Source organism: Pterocles gutturalis, unplaced genomic scaffold, assembly GCF_000699245.1.
Source record: "Pterocles gutturalis isolate BGI_N339 unplaced genomic scaffold, ASM69924v1 scaffold17683, whole genome shotgun sequence".
Classification (NCBI taxonomy): Eukaryota; Metazoa; Chordata; class Aves; order Pterocliformes; family Pteroclidae; genus Pterocles; species Pterocles gutturalis.
Window position 1 is genome coordinate 1 of NW_010125945.1, and position 27,824 is coordinate 27,824.

Genomic DNA, 27,824 nt, shown 5'->3' on the forward strand with positions numbered 1-27,824 from the left:
TTTCCAACCGTAGCCATTCTATGATTCTACAGGTAAGAGGAAGGATCCTTACTTTCAGTTCTTCTCCCTTCCCCAAGCTTTACAAATGTGCCTTTCAGAAATTCTCCTGCATACTTGGTGTCCTTTCACCTCCCCCAGGCAGCCCCTACTGAACTTGAATGAACTTTCTCTATTTCCCAAAACACAGTTCCTCTGTACAGATCTAGATTAAACTCATTCATTCTCCAGCCCATAGTTTAAAAACAAATCACTGCTAAAACACTAAAAACACCCTACATGTCCTTGTGCATTATTCTTACCAATTTGTACATTTAATAACACCAGAAGTTGTCTTTTGCTAAAAATTTACCAAAATATTTTAAACACATAAAAATATAAAAAACCAAACAAACAGGAAAAGAAACCAAAAACAAAAACCCAGCACAAACATTGCTTGTATAGGCATTGGTTAGAAGAGATTGCTGCACTAAGGAGTATATTCAAAAAAGTTTCCTTTCCATTTCATCGGATTTATTGTCATGAATTAAAAAGTTACAGACAATGAAACTTATTATGACCTCATCTTACATGATGTAATAGATGAGCAGGGAGTCTGAAATACAATTAAAATAAAGCTTCTTTTGGTTATTGAAAGGGACTGTGTAAGTCTGTAACTAAAGAAGCAATTAGAGCATGCAAAGAAAACTTAAGAACCCAGAGAATCTGTAATGAACTGGATATGAAAACAGCTACCAACTGATGGGCAGTATGGAAAGCTGGCAGTAACTGAAATTTTGAATATAGCCCTTAGTTGTATCGTATTTATTTAAAATTTAAAAGCTGCCCAGCACGTCACGAATGAAGTTTATTTTGCAAGCTACCCATTGCCTAAGAGGGCAGTAATATTCAATATGAAACTGCTGAAACTCCGGTGTCTGACGGATTTCATGGAGAAAAGAGATTTGAAGGTCCGACTCCAAGAGAACAAGGAGAAGAGGAAACACAAACAACAACAGTCCAAGGCCTACAAGGAGAAGTCTGGAGAAACTCTTCACAAAGGCATTCACCTCTATGTTGCCCATTAGAAAGTCATAGCTCCACCTAAGCGCTTTCCGAGCTTCTTTCAGTTCTTCCTCTTCTGCAATCAAAAATGCATTTTCATCTGCTTCCAGTTCCTCAAATGAATCTGTATCATCTTTCTCATTCTCTACTCTTGGACAGGAATCAAAGAGCATGTCAATCTCATCATCAACAGGGGTGGGCAACAAGCTGGCACTAGGATTGTATACCAGTTCTGAGATGGTTAAAGGTTCTTCTTTCATCTTCTCTTCCTGTTCAATGGCAAGATCAGTATTCTCCCCAGTGTCCTTAACTGGGGAGCTTGACGTCACAGGTATTGAAATCTCATCTTCCTTTGGCAGCTGGATACCTGAAAAAAGAAAAGAAAATAGTGATCCTAAATTTCTGCCTTCCAGGTGACAAAACTCAGCCTTCCAATGGTATCTACAGAGGTTAGAAAGAAGATTGTGCAATCATTTTGCATATTGAAACCAGACCACACACAATTAGCAAAAACTGGAAAAGCTTTTTGAAAATCTCCAGAGAAGGGCAACATCTTTTACACCACTGCAGTAGACCAGATCTGCTTAACTTTGTCTGATGCAGTGACCAGTAATAATGGTGTAATGCAAAACAGAAAATAGAACAGCTCTTTTTCTACTGTCAATCAGACTTCTAATATAAATTAATACCTAGTACATATATGAATTGGTGCTATTTGGTGTCTAATAACAACAACAACAACAGCCTACCTTTACTTCTTTGAGATGAATGAGAGAAATGCGACAAGATAATGGCTGACGTTGGGAACTTTCAATAGAGCATGATATTAAAAAGAGACAACAGATTACCATGATGAAGTCATATTAACAGTAGAGAGGATAAAAGGAGAGGAAGGTTGACACATAGTATGAGGATTAGATATCACTGAAACAGAATGAAAATGCCTCATGTCTTTAAAAAGCTCTTTACTCAGCAGTTACGGTCATGGGCAACAAACAGACTTGACTCGGGGAAAACACAAAAACTAATTTTTGTTAACAATCAAAACCAGAGCAAGATAATGAGGAGAACTACATCTTGAAAAGGCACCTCTCCCCGACCTTGTCCTCAGAAAAGAAAATGCAGATGTGTCCTCATTAGCTTATCTGACTGCCTCACTGATACTTCTTTGCCTCAGCTACTGCTCTGTTCCTCTCCTACCACAGCCATTTTACAAATTCATCATATTTCAGCATGAAATACGTTTTGCACCAGAACTTATTGTCTACATCAGTGTTTGTGTTAACAAATATACTTGCCATAGTCATCAAGAGGAGGACACAAACTGATGGAAACTAGACACAGCAGTATATGAACACCAAGAGGTGAGGACAGATTTGTGGGGATCTTCTCCTAAGTATGCTGTAACAGCAGGTAATGCTGGATCATCAAACCACACTCTTGAGTCATTTGAGAGTGCACTCATGATATTTTAAAACATAAAAAGCAAAATTTTTTAAACTCTGGAGCCCAACATTAAGTATCTACACATATCTTTAGGTACACAAGTACTACTATTTGATTTTCAAATGTGCTTTTCACCTTCTCTTAGTAGGAGGAAAAGGTAAGCTGAGCTACCTACTTAGGCACCTCAATATGGATTAAAGGACCTAATTTTAACCTCTCAAATTTGAGAATCCTGGCCATAGGCCTCTCTATACCTGCTTAGATGCAAGGTCACTAATATATCTTCATCGTGTTTCTCACCATAGAGAGGACAGCTGCAGCTACTGGAAAGAAAGGTCACCCCAATTTATGATTCTTGAGCCCTCTCTCCTTCCCCAGAGTAAATTCCAGTGTGCATAACATACATAGTGAACATAAACAAGAAAGATCATATTAACTTAAATTAAAACTGTATTTTCCTCAAATAAGTAGCAACCTTCTGACTTTGTAATTAACCTGTAGATAGAAGACAGCAGAGAAACCTTTTCAGATCAGTGTTTTCTGAGAGGGTTGTATTGAAATCGAATGTGTCGCAGTTCTGAATCACACGCCGACTTTACAGTCCACTATTCAGTTTGAGAAGATAAGAAGAACTTTCACCTGGTTTATGTGTTGGTAAAACATATTAAATCAAAGTAACTGCATTTTACATCAGCCAAATAGAAGTGTAAATAAATATTTTTTTAATATAATAAAATGAAGATTTAGAATGGGCATTAACTGCTGCTGTTGGAAGCCCATTTGATATTTAAAAAATTAATGACCTAAAGCTGCTATTGTCATTTCTTCATATTCCCTATATGTTCTGGGTTCAGCTGAGACAGAGTTAACTTCCTTCATGAAAGCTAATAAGACGCTGTGTTCTGGATTTGTGCTGAGAAGGCGGCTGATAACAGTGATGTTTATAGTTGTTGCCAGGACATTCAAGGTCTCTTCAGCTTCTCTGCTGTGCCTGTGCCTGCAGGGGAAGCAGCGGGAACACAGCCCAATTACTAGGCGTAGGATTTGATCTTAGGTTTGGGACTGAGACCCAAAGTGGCCAATAGTCTATTCCATAATATATACATCATGCCCAGTATATAGGTGAGGGCCCTCTGGAAGCTCGTCCCTTTTTGGTTCCAGATCCCTTCTTGCTCCAGGTCAGCTCTCTTTCCAGGTCGACTCTCTCAGGGTGGTCCCTCTTGCCAGATCGTCTCCCTCCCTTGGTTAGCTCTCGGTCTGGGACGCTCAGGCTGTTATCTCTGTTCCAGTATTGCAGTTTCGGGACTCTCCCTGCTCTGGGATCATTAGACAGGAACAGGCTGAGCCTTGGTCATCAGGTAGTGAGCAGTATCACTGTGTATCACTCATTTGTGTATTTGTATATATATTACTATTATTTTCATCATTATTATTAATTCCAATATTATTGTAGTTCAGTTATTAAATTGTTCTTATCTCAAGCCATGAGTCTTGCATCTTTACCCCTTTCATTCTCTCTCCCATCCCTGGGAGGGGGGTAGTGAGAGAGCGGTTGTGTAGGGTTGGCTCCCAGCCAAGGGTAAACCCATCACACACCACAACATTTCTCAAGTCAAGGACTGAACAATTAGCTATTAACCATGGTCTATGTAAGCCCACAGCAAAGGTCCAGTCATGTTGCAATATACAGATGAGTATGTCGGGCCACCAAGATTTTGATGGTGTCAAAAGACAGAGTGCAACATCATTATGGCACATACCATTTACAATGCTTAGGTGGGCATCATAATATGACATTAAAGCATCAAAATTCAAAATCATTTTACAGTATAATAAATATTCCAGTGACACAGATTTAAGAAAGGAGCAAGTTTCTCAGATTATTTACTTTTTGGATAGAGTGGTCTGACATTGGAACAGGCTACCCAGGGAGGTGGTTGAGTCACCATCCCTGGAGGTGTTCAAGAAACATGTAGATGTGGTGTTTAGGGACATGGTTTAGTGAGTTAGGTGGTGTTGGGTTGGACTTGATGATCCTTGAGGTCTTTTCCAACCTTAATGATTCTATGATTCTATGATTTCAAGAGAGTTGGTTATGTGAAGTAACAAAACCAGCATAAAAAAGACAAAAAATCCTCACAGTCTTCCAATGGAAAAAGAGAATATAAAATCTAAAGCAAGCCTAAAGCCAGTATGCTTTAACTACTCTACAACATTGCTGCAAATCCTTTGTTCCTATTTATACATAACAATTATTTTGCTGCTACCACTATAAGGCTATAATTTTGTACAATTTTTGGGTGCTAGATTTTGAAAAGTCTACTGTTGCTTTATTGTGCTTACATTTAAAGGACTACAACTTGAGTATTAAATTACATTTGAGAATAACTTCTCCCTTCCATTCTTCATTTTATATTTTTACCTGCAATTTACATTCCATGGATCAGAATCATACATATTACTGGACTATCAAGTAATTAAGCTCAATTTGATTTCTTATATTATGTATCTATAGCAAAAAATTACTACACTGTTCTGGCAACTGGACAAATTTTACAGAGCCAGAGACATCTTGTAACACTAGACAAAACTCAGTACTTCCCTTCCACCAAATACTGGAATTGCTCCAAACCTCTAATTTGCTACAGCAGATAGGAACATGAACAGCTGCAAAAAACACGACTTTATAGTGGTCATCTGCTGCGAACATGAATGTGCAAGAGGTCTGACATAAATGTTGTCAGCTGCTAGTGTTTCTAAAGGGGCCAAAAGCAGCAGCTGAGCACCCGCAGCTCCACCATTCTTAAGGAGCTGCAGTTGCTGGAAATACAGCACCCCAGAAAAATGTATCCTCTGCTTATCAAAAATTTCAGTTCACACATTGTCTGGTGGCCAGATACACTGCGCATGGCTTTGCTTGCAAACATGCAGAAACAATTATACATCTTTAAAGGCTTTGCATAGTGGGGAAAAGAACAAGTATGAAGATTTCCTTCTTTTAAACAGAGAACTGAAAAATTAGATATGGTCCAGAAAAAGCAGTGCTTCATATAGACGTGTAAACGAGCAAGGCCAGCCAGCTGCAATTAGGACAGCTCCTTCCTATGCCTTTTACTACTTCCTCTAGAAATATTGTGTATTCCTTTGCTTATTTTCAATGTGGACAAAATTTATTTGTACTATGCATTGAATGACATTTTAGAGGGAGGGAGAGGGTGATTTTCTCACATGAAAAAAGTGCATGGGTGCCACAAAGAAAATGTAGGAAAGGGAAACAGAATCTAGAATTGCACTAATCTCACGAGTTGCCCTACACAGGATCTGTATCAAAGCAGGATCTGCATCACAGCCAGATGGCCAGCCCTCAGAAGTAGGGGGCCATAGATCCCTACCTTACCTACATCCCATGACCATAGAAGACACCTGGTCTAGCTTTGCAAGGACAGTAAGTCACCGACCGTTTATAGTAACTCCTTTTCAGGTAGTGACCTGGCTTTCCTGCTGGCCATTCCCATTTGTTTTAGCCTTACAGGATCTTCTAGAAGGGAACAAAGCCCTTTCACAGTTGCCAGCTCACGTCGGTGACAAGCGCTGTGACTCTGCGGTGCTACAATTCACCTCCCAGCCATGTTGTGTGTCACAGTGTTCAACTAATGTCACAGCTAGTGCAGCCACCAGAGACTGCCACCCAGCTTTTCACATCCGGCAAAAAGCACCCAAAACACAGGGACAGAAGCAAAGAAGAGCATGCAGCACAGTTGGCATTCTGGGCGCCTGTCTCTAACCTCCCTCTGGCCTGGAAGGAGCCCACCCCAACATTGTGACCCCCTTCCAGAACCAGGATTAACCAGTGAAAAGGCTGTGAGGGAGTAATAGCGAGAGCGAGCTGTGTATCACGGGAGCAGGAAAAAACATCTACCAGCAGCTCAGAGAAAGGGGAGGAGGTGGTAATGGGACCGTAGTGACTCTGTGTCCAGCAACAGGGCAGAGAGAGCAAGGCTGAAAGGCTGAAAAGAGCTGGGCACTGATGTGAAAGCTTAGCACCCTAGAAAAGGACAAGTGGGACATTTCAGTATCCCTGCTCAGCTTGAGTGAGTCCTCCCAGCATGTCCCAGTTGTTCTGAAATGCTCGCAATTGCAATGGGGTTCTCCCAAGTAGTTACGCTCCCTGCCATGAGTTCTGCCTGAGCTAAGTGCAGTCCTTGGGTTTCATAGGCAGATATACAGGTTTTATATGATGTGTGCACCACCATCCTATAAACAGTAATGCAAAATCAAGGTTTTGAAGAACCAGTGTAGCCCCAATGCACAAATCTGTTACTAGACCGGTGTCATATTAAACCAGCAAGATGGCCCATATCTATTTGGAGCCAGCATTTAACCTCTGGGGCGTAAGAATACAAAATACATGAAAATACTAATGTTTTTTCAATTTTGCTACCTATTTTTGATTCAAGATAGTTAGGTGCATTCCCATAGACATAGCAGTTTCCCTTCAGTAGTGAATACATGAAGCAAACGCAGCCAGGAGCTGTTGCTACTCAGCAACAGATCACTGCAAGAATCAGGTTCTCCCACAACTGCTGTGCTTACTGCTTTCTGATTTTCAGATGCCAAAAGTGGGAGAATATCCTGGTCTTTGCCAGAACATTCTCAGTTAATTCTTCTGTAAATACTAATTTCTGAAATGAAGATTTAATAAAAAGGCATAGTTTTACATAAGTGCATGGAAACTGAAATCTGTCAACCTACATACGCAAAAATATCAAAATTAAACAGTACCACAGAAAGCATGGAGAAACAAATTTTGAAATGTCTTACTTCATTAAGAAAACAGGGACATACATATTGATAGAAGGGCCGGTCCATCTTTGGCAAAGGGATTTAGTAGAAAAACAAGAAAAAAAAAAACCAACCCTTTGTTTTGGTTGCTATCCAAAGCAATTTGAATCGTTTTTGTTCCTTGGGCTGCACTCTTTTTATGTGTAATGAAAAAGGGATCTGAATCAGACTCCTTTCTCCATCCACTCTCACAACACTATTATTCAGTATATTAAATTATTCAGTTTCTAAAAAAATAAAACAATAAAGTTATGATCTGTCAACCCAACCCACTCAGTTGCAGTAAAATGCTAAACTGTATCCACTACTGTATTTAGCTGACATTCAAAATCTGCTACCAACCTGTTACTTTAAGAACTATTTCATTTTGGCAGAACTTGTCACAGTTTCAAAATATTCCTCCCCCTCAGTTCAGGAAAACTACAAGGGCAAAACTCCAGTCACATTTGCTAGCAATTAACAAATAAATCCACAATTTATGTAAGATACTACAACAAGTGTCACTTAAGTTTCGTCTCATTCATCTGCTATTTGCAACTCTGCTTCTGTCAGTAATTCATCCTTATTCTCTGGTGTACTCAATGTAACATTATTCACAGTACAGTTCCTTTCCAAGAGACTACTATTATCATAACAAACCGGAAGGAAGGGGAAAGGTTTGAGTCAAATAAATATAAATTTACCAGCACTTCTGGCTGTGATCTTGGAGCCATGTCGAAGTAATCGAATGCACACTTCCTTGTTGCAGTGATTAACCATCCGCAAATGAATACTTCTCTTGGTTTGTATTTTTACAAGACATTTCACCATTTTGACTACTAATTCCTCTTCTCAAAGTCGTGTAAAGGCTCTACCCATACCAGCTTTGACCTTTTATTGAGTTCCCACTGAGTTTTAAGAGACCAACACAAGTCACACTCAATGAATCAAATGACAAGCCTCTAACATGGCCAATAAAAATATCCCCATAGGGAACAGAATGAGAGGTTATTTTTAAACATTTGCAAATGCCTCATAACATACAATACAAACTTCCACAACATCCATCTCAGTTAGCAGTTGCTAGCATAACAGCTGAACCACATATACAAGCATAAAAATATCCACGGCATTAAAACATAGTGCAGCAGAAAAAAAGGCCAGCATTTAGGGTCTGTTTTTCACAGAACAAAATGACACTGCAGCCATTATTTTTCTAAAGAGCTTCAATTTGACCACTGATGTCAGTTCCCCACTGCTGTCTGGAAAGTATTTGCAGAAAAAGTATAGATACAAAAGGAAAAATCCTATGCTGTGGTTACAAACCTTAGTCACACAGCAAACCAATGAGATCAAAATGCTTTCATTTCAAGCCTAGAATCAAAGCTGACCCGCCTGTGTATAAATGAGAAAACTCCTAACTTTGGGAAAACTGTCTCTCTTGGTTTATGTGCTCCAGTTGCCACTTGTGGAGAACTATTGGACACATTCATATCCACCAGAAAGAAGTGTTGCTTCAGAAGGCTGGGCACTTCCCCATGACATACGCAGGCTCCTAAAAAAGGCACGACACATACACTGGCTGCTGATAACTTGCTCCAGCTGGAAAATGGAATGCAACCACGTGCACAGCATCACACTGTCCTAGTGGGAAAGGAGCTCTTACTGGGCCCACTAAAACCACAGAGGGGAGATAAACTGGAAGGAATGCACCGGGGGAGAGGTAACCTCTCACTTCCCAGAATACTTGCCTTCAACATTTACAACATGTTGTGCCACTCAAGTCTTCGTAATCTGACATCTCTGTTCCTTCTGCACCATAAAATCACTGATGCGCATGCAAAAGAATGTGGGGAAAAAAGAGGGCAGGGAAGAGTCCTGCAAATGTGTATTTTACACCTAGTGATTTATCTCATGAAAGACATCTACTTCAATTGAGCTTTTGGAAAGCATCTTTATGGTGACTCCTTTCTGCTGCCTGGCCCATACAGCATGAATATCCAGCAGTGCTCCTTTTTACTCCTTCCTCCTGCATGGCAAACACTTCTCTCTTCCTTTCCTGCTCTCCAAGCACTTCCTTGAGGGTCTGAGGAAAGATCAAGTAGCCCTTCGCTTTCTATCTCCATTTTGTCACCACTTCAAAAGTAAGATTTTGTCTGCTTTTCTCATCTTTATTCTCGTAACTGTTGCAGCAACCAAAAGAAGAACATTAAAATCTCACTAAAAAGGCTTGAATCTTCACTGTGTACACAGCTACAATGTGGAAAGCACCAGTTCTTACAAAACTCTAACCACCAACAGGTTCAATACACAAAGGAAAGCCTAATCAAAGACACAAATGTCACCCTGACAAGGCTGTGAATTATATCCAACAGGAGCATATTCATGTCAATGAATAAACATGTATCATTCATGTTTCATGTAACCATGCTCATGCAAAAGAGAAACAAATGTGAGATTTCCAGTCACTGCCCACAAACCACGTGCACAGAACTAAGGGAGATTTATCTTGAACTGTTGCAGCTATAAGTAAGGAACAGGCTCTGTCTCCTGAGAGGAAGACTTCGTATGAGCTAACATTGGCAGCATGTCCTGCGTAACGGTTGGAAGATGTTTTTCAGCAAAGATTTTCTGTACAAGGCCTGCTTCTCTCCTGCAGAGCTGCCCAGGACTCTGTGTGCAGAAGAGAGCCAGCAAGGCAAGGGATCCACTCTCAGTAACTAATTGGTTTTACAGCTCTTGTCAATCTCCTTCCTAAATTGCTACTCTAGATATCACACAGATGTTGGGAACTGGGGCAAAGAGACCCTTAGCATTCATGACCTCTTATAGTGGGGGCAGAAAACAGCAGATGGTTATGCAACTTCTCTTAACATTGGAAAGTATGGTTTACAAAAGCAAAAACAACCCCCTTACAAAACTAGAACTAATAAAACACTCTTCAGAAGTAGTATGCTTGCCCAGTCAGTGAAAATAGTGAATAGGAAATTTCTATTCAAGCATAACAACTTTAATGTGTTTGTGAAAAGGTAAAGTATATCACCTGTCTTCAGATTTTAGAGGTACCTTATTATGGTGATGGGGGCAATGTTGTTTAGTTTGTAACAAAAGTAGTGACCTTATTTTGTAAACACATGGCACGGTAAACACCTGGAAACCTGAGAATTCTGCAAAGCTGGCAGAAATAATTGTTGTTAGCATTACATATCGTTATCCTGAAGCTTGCAAAAAAAGTTGTTTTCAGACCTTGGAGGGCTTAATTACATGGTTAGAAGACTGTTAATGCAAGTTAATTTGTTGAACACAGACGTGGTGACGCACTCAGTGATGTTAAGATCTACTGATGTCAGAACACTTGCTGGGAGACTCCCAGAAACTTGCAAGACAAGCATCTGGTGCTGGGAAATCCAGAGACAATGATCTACCACCTTCAAAATAATTGCCAAGTGATCAAGAGAGGCAATAATCTGTGTCACCGAATCAGACAGTGAAAGAAGGCAGCCACACAATTCCTATAGCCATACCAAAAGAAATACAATGTGTTCAGCTGCACATGATTAATTTTGCAATGACACTTCTGGATACACTTAAAACTTCTGTAGAATACCTTTTGAAGAATATCTTTATAGGTTCAAAAGGTAGAAGTAATCTCTCCAAGCACATCTGACACTAATACATGTAAAATCTAATTCCATGTGATAACTTTCTACACATTATAGTAATTTTTCGGTTGTATCTTTAGAATACCACACCTCTTTCCTCCTCCTGAGACAGAAAGGACATTAGTGCAAGACAAGAGTCAGTAATAAGGAATGCAAAAGCCTGAAGACCCTTAAGCAGTAGCAACAAAACACTGAGAGATGACCTGCAAAACCTAAGGCACAAAGATAATTTGATAAAATATTTATTTGATAAAATATTTATTGGCTGGTGGCCAATCTGTCTAGTAAGTCACTTACATAACTACAATTTAAAACAGGAATAAAAGCACATATAAGTAAGAATACAAATTCAAATCTAGGTGTTTAAATTAGTAATTGGATACCTGCATAAGTCCTGTAAGTGCAGACTGAAGAATTGCCTCTTGAAGAATGAGATACCAATAGACAAACTTGGGGTACTTTTGCCTGCCATTCTAATAAAAAATAAAATGCCATTACTTGCTTTCAAATCCTCTTGCATAAGTATGAACTGCTAAGGGAACTATTTGAAATACTAGGGCCTGAGCAGTGACGCCCTGAACGAAAGCTGACCTCCAGATGAACCTCACAACCTAACAATCTACCTAATATGTATCATATTGATCACATATGCAATATATAACCTTATGAATATATGCCAATTTATAAAAGCTTTTGTTGTAACGCTTATAGAGCATTGCTGTAACGCTTGCTGTGAAATAATAGTTGTTTAACAGTAGCCCCACTTGCCAAAAAGAGATAAACCTATCTCAAACCTTCAAACAGACCTCTATGTGACAGAATGTAACAGGGTGGTGACGGGCTCTGTTGAGAGACACATAATCAAAGATAACCAGATACTTTTACTTCTTCTTAACTTTTTTTCGGGTTCTAGCCAAGTGCAGGAAAAAGTTAACAAGGAAAAAAAAACTACACCGGATATTTTTCGCAGCTTAAGATATAAAGTTGTTTATTTAACTGTATAAAAGCGGGGACTGTTTGCGGGGAAATTTGAAAGCCTCATCTGTACAGTGGACACACTGTATAGAGATTTCCCAATTGCTGGGATGAGTTATCCAAACCCTCGCTGCAAACAGACTCCCCATCTGGATGATGGTAACTTATGAATAGGGCAATTGGTGATGTATCTTTCTTAATCACTATCACTAACTTTATGTAGCAATGATCAGGTGTATTACCTTATTTTATGCTTGCTATAGTAGTTCACTTATTATTTTGCTGCTTTACCTTATCTTGCTTTATTTTCTCTGTATTATTTTCCTCATTATTTTATCACTTTAAACATAAGTAAAAATAAGTTTACTTTTTTTTTATTTGGTGTCTGTGTTCTTTGTGCTAACCCCTCCAATTGGCAAAACACTATTACAGTGATATCATGGGCATCCAGTATCTTTCTTTCCACAAAGAGTGGTCATTAATGACCATGTTTAGTCGGCGTACCCTTTCTTACAAGACTGCAAAACCACTGGACAATTTGGGCCTTTTTGGAGGACAGCTTCTCTTCAGCATGATACCCAGCATAGATTTGTAAGATGGAATTTCATCTGGAGAATGGCTAGGTTTTAGTTGTCTTTCAGTATTTGGTTGCATTGTGTTTATCTTCCTTCTGAAAGGATTATCGTAAGGACAACATGGCAGGCTGAAGCTGCTCGAAATCCCCTGCAGGCTTTTCTATCACCATCTCTGATGGCTTTATCCCCTAGCAAATATCAATTGGCACAAAATCTTCCCTCTCAACTGGAAGTTTCTGTTAGTTTGGTTTTATACCACCCAGACTCAGCCAACTCAGAGTTCATCTCTCCAGAATTTTCATGAGAAATTGGTGCAAGGGAGAAAATAGGAATCCACAGAATTGGATTGAGTGCATGCGGGCAGGACAGCTAGCATCAGTGTCAGAGAGCTGTGAGATCAGTTCAAGCTGCAAATTGATAAAATACCCAATTTCACTGCAGGAAAATACTGTGAAAGAGGTAAATATTGTTAACTTTGCAGCTGGTGGTATTTAATTATGCATAATGTCTTCAATAGGAAATCCAGCAGCAAATATTTCTGTTAAATCATAGTAGTAACCGCGATCTGTCTGACTGAAAGGAAGCATGACTTTCAAACTTATGTAATACATACATTTGAAACCAGCAATCTCTGGTGAGCAATGATAAATCATCAGTTTCCAAAAATGCATTTCCATTGCTTCGAGTAGTAAGAGTGGCACAGAAGTCTTACAAGCAGCAAGCTGTTGTTACTCTGCAGTGGTGGCAACTGCCTAGCAGGAATACACTGTTGGTACTTGGCTGCCAAAAAGTGAATTCTCAGATACATGCATTTCACAACAGGGGTAAACAAGTAATTGTTAAAATTAACTACATGTCATGCAGCCTCTGCTACTAATTATAATAAGCTAAGTACACAGGCAATCTAATTCACCCTATTCTTAGTACGTCTGGTGTTGAAACACTAAAGAATGAAAAAACATGTTCATATGACTCCTATAAAATGAAATGAAGATGTATTCCCATGAAAATGAACATACTTGCTCAGCTGTTTTTTGTTTCCCATTGGTTTACCATAACATAGCAACAGCAGAGCTCATATTTCCCAACTCCTGAAACAATAAGCTCACTACATCTCAAGTAAGAACTACTGTTGGCTTTTGTTTGGCTGGCTTGCTTTTTTGAGAAAGAATGCAGTTATTCTCATTTATGCTGGCTAAAATGTTCATACCTTTCTTTGTAATGACTGCATCTCAAAAAGATACGCGTCGAATGTGATTTTTAAAATATCAAAGAATAAACAAATACAAAGAAAACGTTGTTCTACAAAAAGCATTCAAACTGATCTTCCAATAACATCCCTTTTTGTCAATGGATTAAATTAGCAGAGAGTTTTTCTAAACATTAGAACAGAAACAAAGAAATATCAAAGTAAAGGGAAACAAGAAAACTGAAACACCTATCAGTAAACTGCCAGTTTTCACTCTGGAGTAACTGCAGTTACTATTTAATAAAACGGTGCTATGTTGAGATTATTTATTTCCTGTTATGCTCCTTTCACCTGACAATCTAAAAAAATATTTTTAAACAGACAGCTTAGCAGCAGTAACTTTCTTCACAACATATGTTGCCTGAGGCTTGCGCACAGTTCCTTAAGCTAGTGATCATTTCTCAGTGTGATGTGCAGAGGCTTAATGGTGTACTCCTAATGGAAATTGTTAGATTTTTTTTCCATATCCCTGAGTCAGTAACACACAATTTTCCATCTGTTTTATAATAAATATTGGTAGTGTTTGGCAGGAATCAGGTAAGTGACTCACCTTCATCTAAAGGAACCTCTTCTTCCTCACAGGGAGAAGGAAGGAGGGGCTGTAGAGGTTCCATGTTGATTATGAGTTGCTTGTTCAAGGAGGGAGAGCTGCGGCTCTGGGTAACGCTGGTTCTAAAAGAACAGGAAAAACAGGGTCAGTTTATTCACAAGGAAACAACTGCAGTCCAATACGTCTCATCTCAGAATGGTTTTGCATAAATTGTACTAGGCCTTGAGCTATCATAATGAGCTCTGCACGCTGAATGCTGCTTGCACCTATGTTATGTGGCACTCTCAACAGATATAAACCTTTCAACATCTGAACTGTAAGAGGTGGTTTTGTGCTGGTTTACTTCCCTTTACGCATCCTGACTCCTTTTCGTCTCATGCAAGATCTCAGTGTGTTGCTCCTCGTCACACCGCACAACACCCATCAGTGTCTGGCTTCAAGGAAGGAGAAGGTAGAGAGGATACAAATAATTTTCCTGATGTTGTTCCATTGCCTCCAGGACTGGGTAATGGCTTTGTTATGGTTTGAGCACTGCAGACTAAAGACAAAAACAGGACCAACTGCATCCCTTCAGTTAACAAATACCCAGTGCTCTCGTTCTCACGCACCCCAGACACTGCCTCTATGCCATGCCTCCAGGTGCTCAGGCTGGTTTTCTTTCTTGTCTTACTTGGCTCTAGCAGGCCTTCCTGGTAACAGGTGTTGAACTTTCTCAGGAAAGTTTGAGGAATGCTGTTGATTTGCTTCAGCCATGAGGCTCATTAGCCTAAAATCATATTACTTATTACAATACAAAATTACAAAATGTCTCTTTAGATTAAGTTATCTAGGACTTACATGATGCAGGTCTGAAGCAAGAGTCCTGCAATAAATCTGAACCATTACATTAGAAAATATTTACTTTTGACAAAAGCAAAGATTAAAGGGAAGAGGATTCTACTTGACTTCAAATGGTATATAGGTACAGTGCTGAAGTTTCACAAAATGCATTTCAAGTTTGCACAAAGAAATCAACTTACAATTCCACACAGATAAACAAACTGACCAAAGGACCTATTGCAAGTGAAAAGAAGGGACGGTGTGTTGCTCAGATTTTAGGTAAACTTGGAACACAGATGTCCTACTGTAAGTAACATTACATGTCATTAAATATTCTGTGGGGATAAACAAGCTTTCTTGCTCAATTGCCATGATTCCTTGCTCATTAATATGTACCCAAAGCTACTTATGTCCTCATTTGCATTCTTTGAGCAGTCTCTAATAACTATTTAGTTGAAATTTTCACTATCCGAAGTTTTTCATTCAGATTACTGTAATAACAATCACTCCAACAGTTATACATCCCCTGGTTCTTTGTCCTTGCTGTAAAGAGCTATCAAGTAACCGCCAAAATAGGAGTTGTGCCTGGGAGCACCCATAAGGCTCCTACTCCATACTTATTTACAAAGATCCCTCCTTCAGGCATGCCTTGGAAGCAAAATATTGAATAACTCAGTGTGTATTTGTCAGAAGAACTTGTCACCACATTGAAATGGCGTGACTACACACTCCAACAGATTTTCAGTCTGTAGTGTTTTAAGTGTAGTATACAAACAGAAATATACTGAACAGTAACCTCCTCACAACTGCATGTTTCTTTCTCAATGCAGCCATGGTACCACAGAACGGACTTTGAGGGAGGGGACACAGGGAGAGAAAACTATATATATATATATATATATGTGTGTGTGTATGTCTGTAAATATGTATCTATTTATCAATCATGTAATTTCCTCTGAATGTTTTGCATCTGAAAAACTACGATTTCCCATCCCCAAATCCTCTTTCACAGAGTAACTTGTTTCTAAAGCCTGCTTTTTTTTTCTGAGCTGAAAATTTTCTATGATTTTTGCCTACTTGTGCTATTAGAAGGACAAGCTATCTGCTTCTGTCTCTCATTTCAAAACCTGCACTATAAAAGTTCTTGAAATCATTAGATTTTTTAATAGTCTAAGAAACTGAACCTGGAGCTACCGTAATATTATAAACGCAAGCATTTTAAGAAGGTTAATCATAACAAATATACACTTATTTATGGGTGTTAAATACATATAACACTGCTCTATAAACCTATTTGCCCTCTGATCTGTTTCTTTATGTACACGAAGAGTTTTAAACAAAATGTTTACAATACTTTAAATACTGAAAGCAAAGACAAGTAAAATACAAGATAAAAAGAGATTTTGTGTTAAAATCTTTTCTCATCCTATGGGGAAAAAACCAAACAAACAAGACACCTCTATGGAAAGTAGGCAATAAGCTATTTCCTTATGTGAGTAATTATTTTCATTTAAAATGCATTTGTGTGCCCAATGATGGACCTATACTCTGCCTTCTGGGTTCTCAGTTAACACATTCTAGGCTGTCACTTACCCTGTTTTTAACGTAATCTGTAAAAGCATGTTCAAAAGCATCCCTGCATGGCCTTACTATTAATACATAGTAGTGCTAGACAACACATTTATATATATTTGCTGCATATATATGCCTACACTTTAGTAAAGACAATCCACAAAACCACACACATACCACCCTGAAAAAAATAATAAAAATAGAGATATGGCTGTAGAATATTCAGAAGTTAACTACGCTTTTAAATAAGTTTTAAAATAGCTTTTTCCTGCTGGCTTCTTTCTTCTCTTCTGAAGGATTTTAATTACGTTCTTATCAATTTTCACTGTTACTACAAGGAGTGATAAGGGCCAGAATGTATTAGTTTACTTGCAAAGTCTACCTGATTATTTCTAACAATCCAAAGCTTTTTTCTCTGAAAAAAAGATTATCTGATCTTTTTTCTCTTTACTGAATGAAGTTCTTGCTTTTTAATCTGACTGGATTATGGAAAAACTATCAAATATACTTTTAAACATACCCATATACATACACAAAACAGAATCTTTCAAAACTGGGCAAGAACTAGGAATGAAATGAGAATGTACTTTTCTGTCACGATCATGTAATAACAGTCTATGTCCTAACACAGAACATAATAGAAGCCACTTTTCTGACAGATTGATTAAACCCAGCTTCGAAGCAGCACAGATTAAGTTCCCTTGTGCAGGAAACAATAAGCTATTAGAATTTTGTAACACTAGCAACACATATTTCCCAAGGCTTGCATAGCTCGTTGTGGAAGCTCAGAATGACAGCCATTACCTTTCACAGTAAAGGAAAGATAATTTCTCTGTAGAGAACAAAAATCCTCCTTAGTCCTTAAACTTTAATATCGAATGTCAAGACATACCTGTGAACTTCAGGAGGTTCCCTCTGGATTTTAGTACTTGCCTCCACAACCTCTTTGGCTACTTTTCCACTGCATTAAAAATACGATAAATATTCAAGCAAATGCTAAGATGAGTTCATTACATGCCAAGCGCGACACATATATGAACAATTAAGTTACATTCAAAAGAAGAAGGGAAAAACAAAAAAAACCAAAACAAAACAAAAAAAAACCCCAACCCCTGTGTAATATAATGTCCCAGGTTAAGAATTCTGTGACCACTTGCCTGCAAAGCTACTGAAGAAAAAGCAATCTTTTGTAGTGCAACACTAGGAGTGGGACCGGACTGTACCACTAATGCACCCCTGGTCCAGAGTTGCCCAGTTACAGGGGCATACAATCTCCACACTTCTGGCCACGCGTCCTTGTTTTTACAGAAACTGCACCAAAAGTGGAGCCCCGCTCTGGTGAAACTGCTCATTGACAGAAGTCTGCATGAAGCCTCCAGTTTATTTTACAAGTGATGCTAAAAAGACAACAGAAAGCCTTTTCAATCCTGACCTGAATTAGGTCTGAACAAGTCCTCAAGAAGGAAAAGGCCTCAGTTTGCCATGAGTAATTATTGACATTTTCTCATACTTTCTGAAATGGTTTACCATGAAAAAGAAACAGGAAACACCCACCTATATCGAAATCTACTGCCTTTAAAAAATATCTTGCTGCTGGACATGGTCTTGATCTGACTGGATTTTGCATACCTTGAAGAAAAAGAACAGAGGCTGTCATGTCACATTTTCAGCACAGAAGGAACCTGATAAGCAAAAATGAACAAGGCAAACTACAAGCTTGGATATTTTTATACCACAATAATATTCAATAATTGGGCTTTACAACTTTTTTTAAGGTCTTTAGATAAATTAGAATATAAAGAGCACCTAAAACAATTCAGACAGCACAGAACGACTGAACATAAAACAAGTGATTACTGGGATAGCAAAGAAAGACAATTAAATGCAGACACTTGCTGAATCTCTAGAGACTTTCATTCACAGGATGAAGGAAAGACCGTGGTACACCAAAAGCCCCCAGGACAAGTTTGCCCTAACACCACCTTGTTTGTGGGAAGATATGGCTATTTCCACTTGCCCTCTAGTAAAAGAAAGAAACAATAAAGAAGTGGTAACACCTGTCTCCAAAAGTAGTTGCATTTCTGATGCCTCTATACAGTCAGCTTCTAAGCAGTCTACTTCATATCCTACTGCTTTTCTCTAACCATGAGGTATACAGGGTTGCTGTGTTGTTTATCACAAAGATCATGGAAGAACACCTCAGACACAGCATCTCCTTGAAGTTCTCTGCCTTCAAAATGCCAAACTGATTTCATATCAAGTCTCTCATTCTCAGACCCTAGTAGACAATCTTCTACGATTTATATCTACTTGAAAATAATCACAACAGTCAACCCTGAGCCTGGACTGAAACAGGACTAATGCTGTTTTTTCAGACATGCCAAGCTATCATCACCTTATCTTAAATTCCAAGTCTCAAGCTCTTCTGAGAAGAGGAGAGGACCAAATCTAATTAAGGTTAAGTTTTATTATCATGGATTACTTACACAACCTGGCTACGTCTGTTCTAATCTTACTAGAATACCCTATTGGTATCATACAGAACATAGAAAAGATTTGTCTGATGCTGTGAAGTAACTAACAGTTCACACTGTACAGCTCATTTTCTCTGAAATGTATGAAAACTTCTGCTGTTTTAAAATTGCTGTCCTAAGCCTTTATTTACAGATTGCTTTGGCTTCAGTCTCATGTTTGGAAGATTGTTGTTATTTTTCTGCACTCTGCATATTGACCATTACTATTGTCTGATCTTTTAGCCAGGTGCCTCTCTATTGAATATCACTACCAATCTTCATTTTACTAAAGTAGACCTCTTTAAGATCCACCAAAACTGAAACAGGCAAGCATAATTTTAAGCAATCATGTTAAAGAAATAACCCCTCAGTAGTGCCCCAAAGACATCTGGAAAGTAGAAAAAACCATGACATAAACAGCCCTGCAGACACCAAAGTCTGAGAAGAAGGACAGAGAGGAGGTGCTCCAAGTGCCGGAGCAGAGATTCCCCTGCAGCCCATGGAGAAGACCGTGGTGAAGCAGGCTGTGCCCAGAGCATATATCCACAGAGCAGCCCATGAAGGACCCTGCACCACAGCAGGTGAACATGCTCTGAGGGAAGCTGCAGCCTGTGGAGAGCCCACATAGGAGCTGGGCTCCTGGGAGGAGCTGTGGCCCATACAGAGGAACCCATGCCGCAGCAGATTTATCCTGAAGGACTGTGGCCAATGGGAAGGACCCATGCTGGAGCAGTTCATGAAGGACACTGGAGCAGGGGAAAAGTGTGAGGAGGAAGGAGCATTGGAGAGAAACTGATATGAACTGACTGCAACCCCCATTGTCCATCTCCCTGCGCTGCTCAGGGCAAGGAGGACATAGAGGAGTCAGGAATGAAGGACAGAAGCTGAGCCTGGGAAGAAACAGGGGAGAAGTGTTTTTAGTTTTGTCTTTACTGACACTTTAGAATAGAGTAAGAAGGTGAGAAATTAAATTAACCTTCTCCATGTCTCTTTTGCCCGTGACAGTAAGAGGTAATCAATCTTTCTGTCTTTATCCCAACCCACAAGCTTTTTTGTCTTATTTTCTCACCTTCACCTGTTGAAGAGAGGGAGTGAGAGAGCAGCTGGATGGGCATCTGAAACCTAGTCAAGGCCAAAACCACCACAACCATGTATTTGTGACCAGAACCTGAACAGTTAATATTGTAACCATTTAACAACAAGCACAGAAAGATTATATTCCTATGCATCTCCCTCAGACATCTTTACTTTCTATCTTTACTTTACTATCCCTCCTTTGAGTGGGAGTTGTTTCCTATTCCATATACTTGTTTCTAGTAACGTAAAATAAAACCACTCAAACACTATGCACTATTTTCCCAATTATATGTACTTCCAATGGAAGACACTTCCTGATAATATTTTTATTAATTCAGTCTCAAACACAGTAGGTGTTAAGATAGGGAATTAAGAGCTGTATTGTGCCAGCTCGTATTTCCTGTTTCTTCATTGAATGTATCAACTGAATAGATTATATTGATATATTATTGTATCAGTGTTGAAATGAAGGAATAAATCTTCTCCAAAACAAAGCAGGTCATTAACAGCCATGTTAGAAGACACATTCTTCCTACTTAGTTATTATTTACCCTTACAGCAGGCCCCTGGTGTTGCTATGCTCCAACACAGAAACAATTTTTATAAAAAAATGCAAGATGCTGTAATGAGAGACTAAATAACAAGAATAGAAGCTACATGCCTAAAGGGAAGTGTCAATAAACAGATCTAACAAAGTCAATGGAGGGCAGAAAGAATGCATGAGAGCTTTTTAATGAGGAACTATTTTCAGCTTCTCTTCTAAGGAATAGGGAGGAAGATATTCCTTTTTTCTAGTCAATTTACAGGCTTTTTTTTTTTTCTTTAGATTAGATGTCTGGCATCTTTCAAAACGTATCTAAGAACATTTCTTTGCTTTTTTAAATAATTGCAGAGACCTTTTTCCAATCAATTCTTACTAAACCTTAGGTTTCAAGGGAAAGAACATGACCTACTGGCAGAAGAGCCCAGAGAATCAAGCATAACAGATTGTTTCCTCCATTCTCAAGGCATTCAACAGCAGTGCTAAGACGAACAACTATGATCCCAGATACAAGTGCAGTACCGTGTCCATCCTACATCACACTACAGAGCAGCAAAAACAGTGCGCTGGAAATAAAGTGTAATTATTCACTGCCAAAACCCCCCTGCCTCATTCAGATTTTAAACAATTTATAATTCTGGCTTGAAAGGAAATAATATGCCTCATTAGCTTGCACATTTTCTGCTTGCATTTTGAATCCTATTAATGAAATGGAACACTTCACATTGAACAATCGTCTACTCACATGCACTTTTTTTTTTTTTACTTTTAGTACAGATAATAACTTTAGGCTTACATACTTGTAAAAAGCCTGATTCTCCACACCGCATTTCCAAAGATGCTTGCAGGCTGCTGGTGTAGAAGTATGGAATGACAGCACAGCCTTTTTCTAAGTGCAAGGAAAAGAAGGCAAAAAAAGTGACAAAAGTGTTGAATTCTCAAATATTGAAGTAGCTGTACCTGACAGCATCACCATGAACTGAATACACTGAAGACCAAGTCTTCCTGTGTAACCTCAATCTGTAATTCACCCACAGAAATACAAACCATACGTAACTGATACTTAAACTGCCCAGGCAATTGTTTCAGAAATAGAATGATTGGAGGGGGCAGAGAAGAGCATGTGTACAAGTGGCTTGTAGAATAAATCTGTGCCAACTGTACTCAGGACAAAATCAAAGGAGGAAGGTCTCTATGTTTAATATTCCATGTTGAACAGTTGGTGCGCTACTTACCATCCACTTCTCCTTGTTACCTATGTCCTACCATCAAATCCTCCTTGCAACTACACATACATCCCTTGATATCTCTGGCATTATTTCCACCCTCCATTTTCTATTGCTCACCTAGATTGCATCCAAAGCCATAATCCTGGGCTATATCACTCTGCCCTAGGGGAAGAGCTGATTATAGCATGCTGTAGGCAAACATCTCTGTGATTTCAATGGCAAGAGCGCAATGACAGGATTCCTAAATACCTAGGACAGACTCCAGACTATTCAGCTGACCAAGATCTGAGGATATGATCATAATTAGCCAAAACCACCTGATCCCGGTATCAGTGGCCACCTGAATTTTCAATCATATACAGATGTTGGTTTAGAGTGGACGGGTACAACTTTAGCTCTTTAAAATCCGTTAAAACTTGACTACACAAATGACAAAAACCATCAGCCTACACAAATGACAAAAACCATGAGCATTCAACACAGCACTGCATGAATGTTAAGTGAGAAATGTCTCAACCCTTTCCGAATTAGACATTCTTTTGACAACACCAATATTTACAATCACTCATATTCTATATTTTAGTTACAATATGAAGAACAATTACTGATTGTTTGGAAAGTTTGTTTAGTCAAAAAATAAGCAGCTTTAGTTGATTCTAAATCAAATACAGAATTTCTGCAAAAATATTAAACCTGACCTCTTTCTGAGCTCCAAACACATAAAAAGTCTTCCCTTCAAATTTCAGTTTATAGACATCAGACCTAAAAAGAAAAAATAACTTAAATACAGTAAAAATATAGATCTACACGTAAGAAAAGCAACTTACACAAAATTTTCCCTGATTCCCAAAGTCAAGCAGGCTGTCAAATGATAAAGAGCCTCATCAGAAGCCTAACAACCTTTAGCACAAAAGCATTTAATATTCTAATTTTCTTTAGAACAGAGAACGTAAGCCCAGAGTATTCCATTTACATCCCTATGCACCTTCAAAGAACTAACTTTGTCTGCTGGAAAATGAAGAGGAAATTAAAAGTAGGCAGAAGCTTATGTTTACATTCTATTTACTACACAGTTGTAATTCCTCTTATATCTTAAAAACTTAGAATGTCTAATGTAATTAAATTGAGGGAAAGATAACACTCGTCTCTGTCCTTATTTATTTGTGGTTTTATATCTCACATCTTAGTAACTACTTACAGACAGAACACAACAGAAAAAAAGAAAATGTTTGACAGTGGCCTTGTCAGTTGCAAACCTATGTCAAAATTTAATTTAACCAAGGTTGAAAGGACAACCTACATATTGAACAGTGGTGCTCCATATAAAGGCAATATGACGCCTTTGCTTAAATTGCACTGGAAATTGTGTCAAAACCACAGCTAAAATAGAGACATTGTAGATTTTCATAAACTTCTCCAAAGATTTTGGATGTCAATGGTTGAAATGATAACAATTCTGGAGACAAGGCCAATGATATCCCTGAGACTTTAAAACAGAAATTTTGTTTTAACATTAAACAACAACAAAAAATCATTCCAGTCAAGAAAGCTTTTCCATTGAAAAGAAAATCTCAAATATTAACTTGGATTTTTACTATGTAGTGCAAATTTCAGCTAGTATCAGCTAAAGCTACTAGCACTGACTTCTAGGTCTCAGAAATGAAAGGAGCAGTACATGCTGTTCAGATAAATTTCACCAGATCAACCTTCCAATGGCCAGTGTAACACTGAGATAGCTTAATATCTCTTCCTCTATCACTATTTCATTTTGTATCTGGTTTACAGGCCAATGGACTAAATGAATACACTGAGATCTCCAAAAGGACACATTATCTTTAAGTAGAATGAAAAACTAAGCACTGTGAACACTTGGCAAGTGCTATTCCCTCCTTCCTGCACCATAGGCTGACATTACAGTTACACTGTCCTTATGCCAAAAGCACCAGCCACTGAAGCACTGTGACTAGGGATACCTGAACTTAACCCTGGGGAAACTACAGCAGAAATCCAGTATCACAGAAGGATGGTATTTGACAGACATGTCCCCAGAGCTCCACAAGGAACTGAATCATACAGACAGGACTACACTGACTTTATACCTCTGAGGATTTCAGGTGAGTCAGCTATTGAGGAGGTTTCTGTGGACAGCCAGAAAGAGTCCAGCTCTACACAAAAAACCCACCTCACAGTTTCTTCACCTTCTGCCCATCTTCTTCCCACAAGACAGGCTGGGACCACTGAGGTAGAGCAGCCAAGTGTAAGAAACTGCTGTTGGCACCTGTTTAGGAACAGGGCTAAAATGAGATTTATCAATGTCTGACCATGGCTGTGCTCACTCGGCACAACATCACTGAGGACATGGCCAGCTGCTGTTACACCACCTGCAGGAGCTCAGTTGTACCTCTCCCTCAAACGTGGCTGACGCTGCCCAATTAAGTCAAATGTTTTACAGGAGCAGAAAGGAAAAGCAAAGCCAGTCAAACCAAGGACAACTACATAAGTGTCCACTTCTTAAAAAAAGAGTCTAAAAATTAAAAATTCAAAGGCATTCCCATCTCCTCCTCTGCTTACCAAATAAGTTCTTTTATAGTTTTTCAAATTGAGGTTAATTAAACGAGGAAACAGCAACATGTCCAAGAGTCAAATAAAGATGTTTACTCTTGTAAACTATTCCAGACACCTCTGCCAATAGGCCTCACTGGTGATCTACAGCATAGTTGAAAAATCAACTTACTCAGTTTTAGCATTTCTTCGTTATGTTGACTAATGCACCCTGTGGAATAATTTTCACTGGAGGAATCACAGAATCATAGGATGGTTAGGGCTGGAAGAGACCATAAAGACCATCTAGTTCCAAACCCCCTGCCACAGGCAGGGACACCCTCCACTAGACCAGGTTGCTCAAAGCCTCATCCAGCCTGGCCTTGAACAGCTCCAGGGATGGGGCATCCACAGCTTCCCTGGGCAACCTGTTCCAGTGCCTCACCACCCTCACAGGAAAAAATTTATTCCTAATATGTCATCTAAATCTACCTTCTTTCAGCTTAAAACTGTTACCCCTTGTCCTATCACTACACTCCCTGATAAAGAGTGCCTCACCATCTCTCCTGTAGGCCCTCTTGAAGTACTGGAAGGCTCCTATAAGATCTCGCTGGAGCCTTCTCCACGATGAACAACGCCAACTATTTCAGCCTGTCCTTGCATGGGAGATGCAAGACCAAATTACTATTATTTCACTTCTCATCTAAGATCCTTTAAAACAGAAACATGATGGGGCAAGAGAAGGAATATTCACATGGTTCATCTTAAAGACAACAAATGCAGGTAAAGATAGGAAGACAGGAAGACACAGCAGAAGAGACTTGCATTTTCATCTACTCTTACTTCACACGCTTACCATTTTAACAAATGAATTCTTTTATTCCCCTGGAAAACTACAAATCCTGCAGCTGTGAATCCTAAAAATGTAGTCATTCCCATTGAGTCCTTGAAAGAGAAAAAAGAAATATAATTTTTTAACCTCATGCAGTGAGGTATTTCTTACTAATAGCATAAATTGCTACTTTTCGATAGATTACTTCTATTTTGCTCTCATTTTCAAAACAAATTTTGCCTTCAAATTGTACATTTCTAGAGAACAAAGACTTCTCTTTGTAATACAGGCCTCATTTATTTCTAGGCATTTAAATGAGTAACAGCATCTAATGCTTTGTTTCCATCTACCTGTAACTGATGACAATGGGGAATCCTTAGGTATAGTTACTAATTTTTTTGAAAACATACATCTGTGCATTCATAACATGCTGACTAACTACAACCCAAGGATTCATATCTGCTTCAACACTGATATTTTTGAAGATTTCACAATATGTTGTTGCATGTGAGATACTGTGTTGGAAGTACCACCGACAGCATTTACTACAATAAGCAAGTACTCTTTCAGTACTAATGAGAACATACAGTGATACTTGTCTTTCAAATAGGAAAGACCATTTTTTAAATTTTTAATTCCACAATAAAAGTTCTGGCTCATAGTTTTTGAGCAATGATTCAGGTGAGTTATGTATTAAGTGGATTTACTGTCCATCCAAAGTTCCCGACCCTCACCTTGCTGAAGTTTGTCAACTGTATTGTACCTTATGTTCCACCAGTAAAATAAGGGGGAACAGAAAGAGCAATGCTTCTTGAGGAGCAGCCACAGCACGGGAAGGAGCTTGTTGCAAGAAGTCAGCACCTTGCTTTGCAGTTCACTTGCAGAAGATTGAAAAATTTTCCTTGAGCTTGGGCCATGAACCCCTGCATGCACCCCCACTACAAGGCCCGCTGCACAGATAAAGAGGATATTCTGAGACAGTTTTGACTCTGTCCTAAGTGCCAACATAAGTTGCTGGGGTGCCCTACAAAAATCTGCGGTTTACTAAGTCACTGACTTCACTGAGCTCTGAACCAGACCCTGTATTTCACACAGGAACACCATTCCTAGCAAAGTATATATAAAATCCAATGCAGCTTTATGTTGGAGCTGACCATTTAGGGTGCTCACCACCAGAACAGCTAACTGGACAGCACTGCTGTTCCACCAGATGAGATGATTTACAAGCCAAAGTAAAAGCAGCGGTTAAAACACAAAGCAAGTAACGCTAAAAACAAACACTGAAGACTATCCAAGATAAACCCAACTAATTAAAAATGTAGGTGTAAGGGATAATCGGAACTGGTAACTAAAATTATCTTCTTAAAGAGAACCACAAAACAGTAAAGTGGAGAAATATGCAAACACATATCCAGTTCTCCACTCTGTACACTTGGTTTGCTGATCTTTGTAAGATTTGGATATTTTGACGGTGTTCAAAAACTAATCTGCCAAAGACTAACAATTTGTTGCATTTTCTGGACAGAATAAGGCTGAATCCTGAAAATCTTGTCAAACACAAAATATTTTACACCAGGAGTATTTAGAGAAACCTTTGAATTAAATATAAAGAAATTATGAAATGTAATCAAAGTTTTTGTTATTACTCTCTCCTATGTACATTCTCCTATGATGTTTTGCTTCCTCTGGAGAGACCCTTCCTTTGACTGATGCAGCAATATGAACCAGTCTATGTTCTTCCAAGGATTAAGCATAATATGTAGTTCCAGGGCAAGTTCTATTATAAATTACTACCTATTTATGCCTGGGTAAAAAACAGATCTAAATCAATTTAAGTAATGGCTTTTTACTAAATGTTACTAAAAAGAATTGTTACCTTGCAAGGATGAGGATCAACACCATAAGTTTCCAAAGAATTTGCTTTAAGGAGCAAGTTAAATTCAGCGATAGCTGGGCTTTGACCTCTGAAAATACAAAAGAAACAGTAGTTTGACAGCAAAAAGAAAATAGGAGAAAAAGACTTTATGACTACAGAGTTTAAATGCCTAAGAAAGGAGGAAAGAAAAGTTCTTACTGAAATACAATTTCAACCATATTCTGTTTATAATATAAAGACATAAAACTTTTCAGATGTTTTGTCCTGCTGAAAAAAACTGACGTTCTCAGGTAAATTCAGATGCTGTTTTCCTGAGATAACAACATGTCATGCCATCAACCAGTGTTATCCAATATCCTGCAAGTATTTGTTGTCTTTTGATATAGATGCATGTCAGCCTCAATATGAAAAAAACCTCAGCATCTTTTTTCCACAAACTCTTGTTCCCCAACTCATTTAAAAGGATTCTGCAGATTAACAAACATTCCTTCCAGCGCAGGGTATA

At 38.7% G+C, this 27,824-nt stretch overlaps 1 protein-coding gene across 1 annotated transcript; it reads right to left on the minus strand.

The window, feature by feature from the left end:
- Positions 1 to 812: 812 nt before the first annotated feature.
- FRMD3 (FERM domain containing 3) lies at positions 813 to 27,409 on the minus strand (the record flags this gene model as incomplete). Its single annotated transcript, XM_010078793.1, has 8 exons — positions 813 to 1,408; positions 14,320 to 14,441; positions 17,603 to 17,671; positions 18,265 to 18,339; positions 21,642 to 21,730; positions 22,769 to 22,832; positions 25,468 to 25,556; positions 27,320 to 27,409. Coding segments are annotated over 8 exons (1,194 nt in total), but the record flags the coding sequence as incomplete, so codon positions are not given.
- Positions 27,410 to 27,824: the final 415 nt, after the last annotated feature.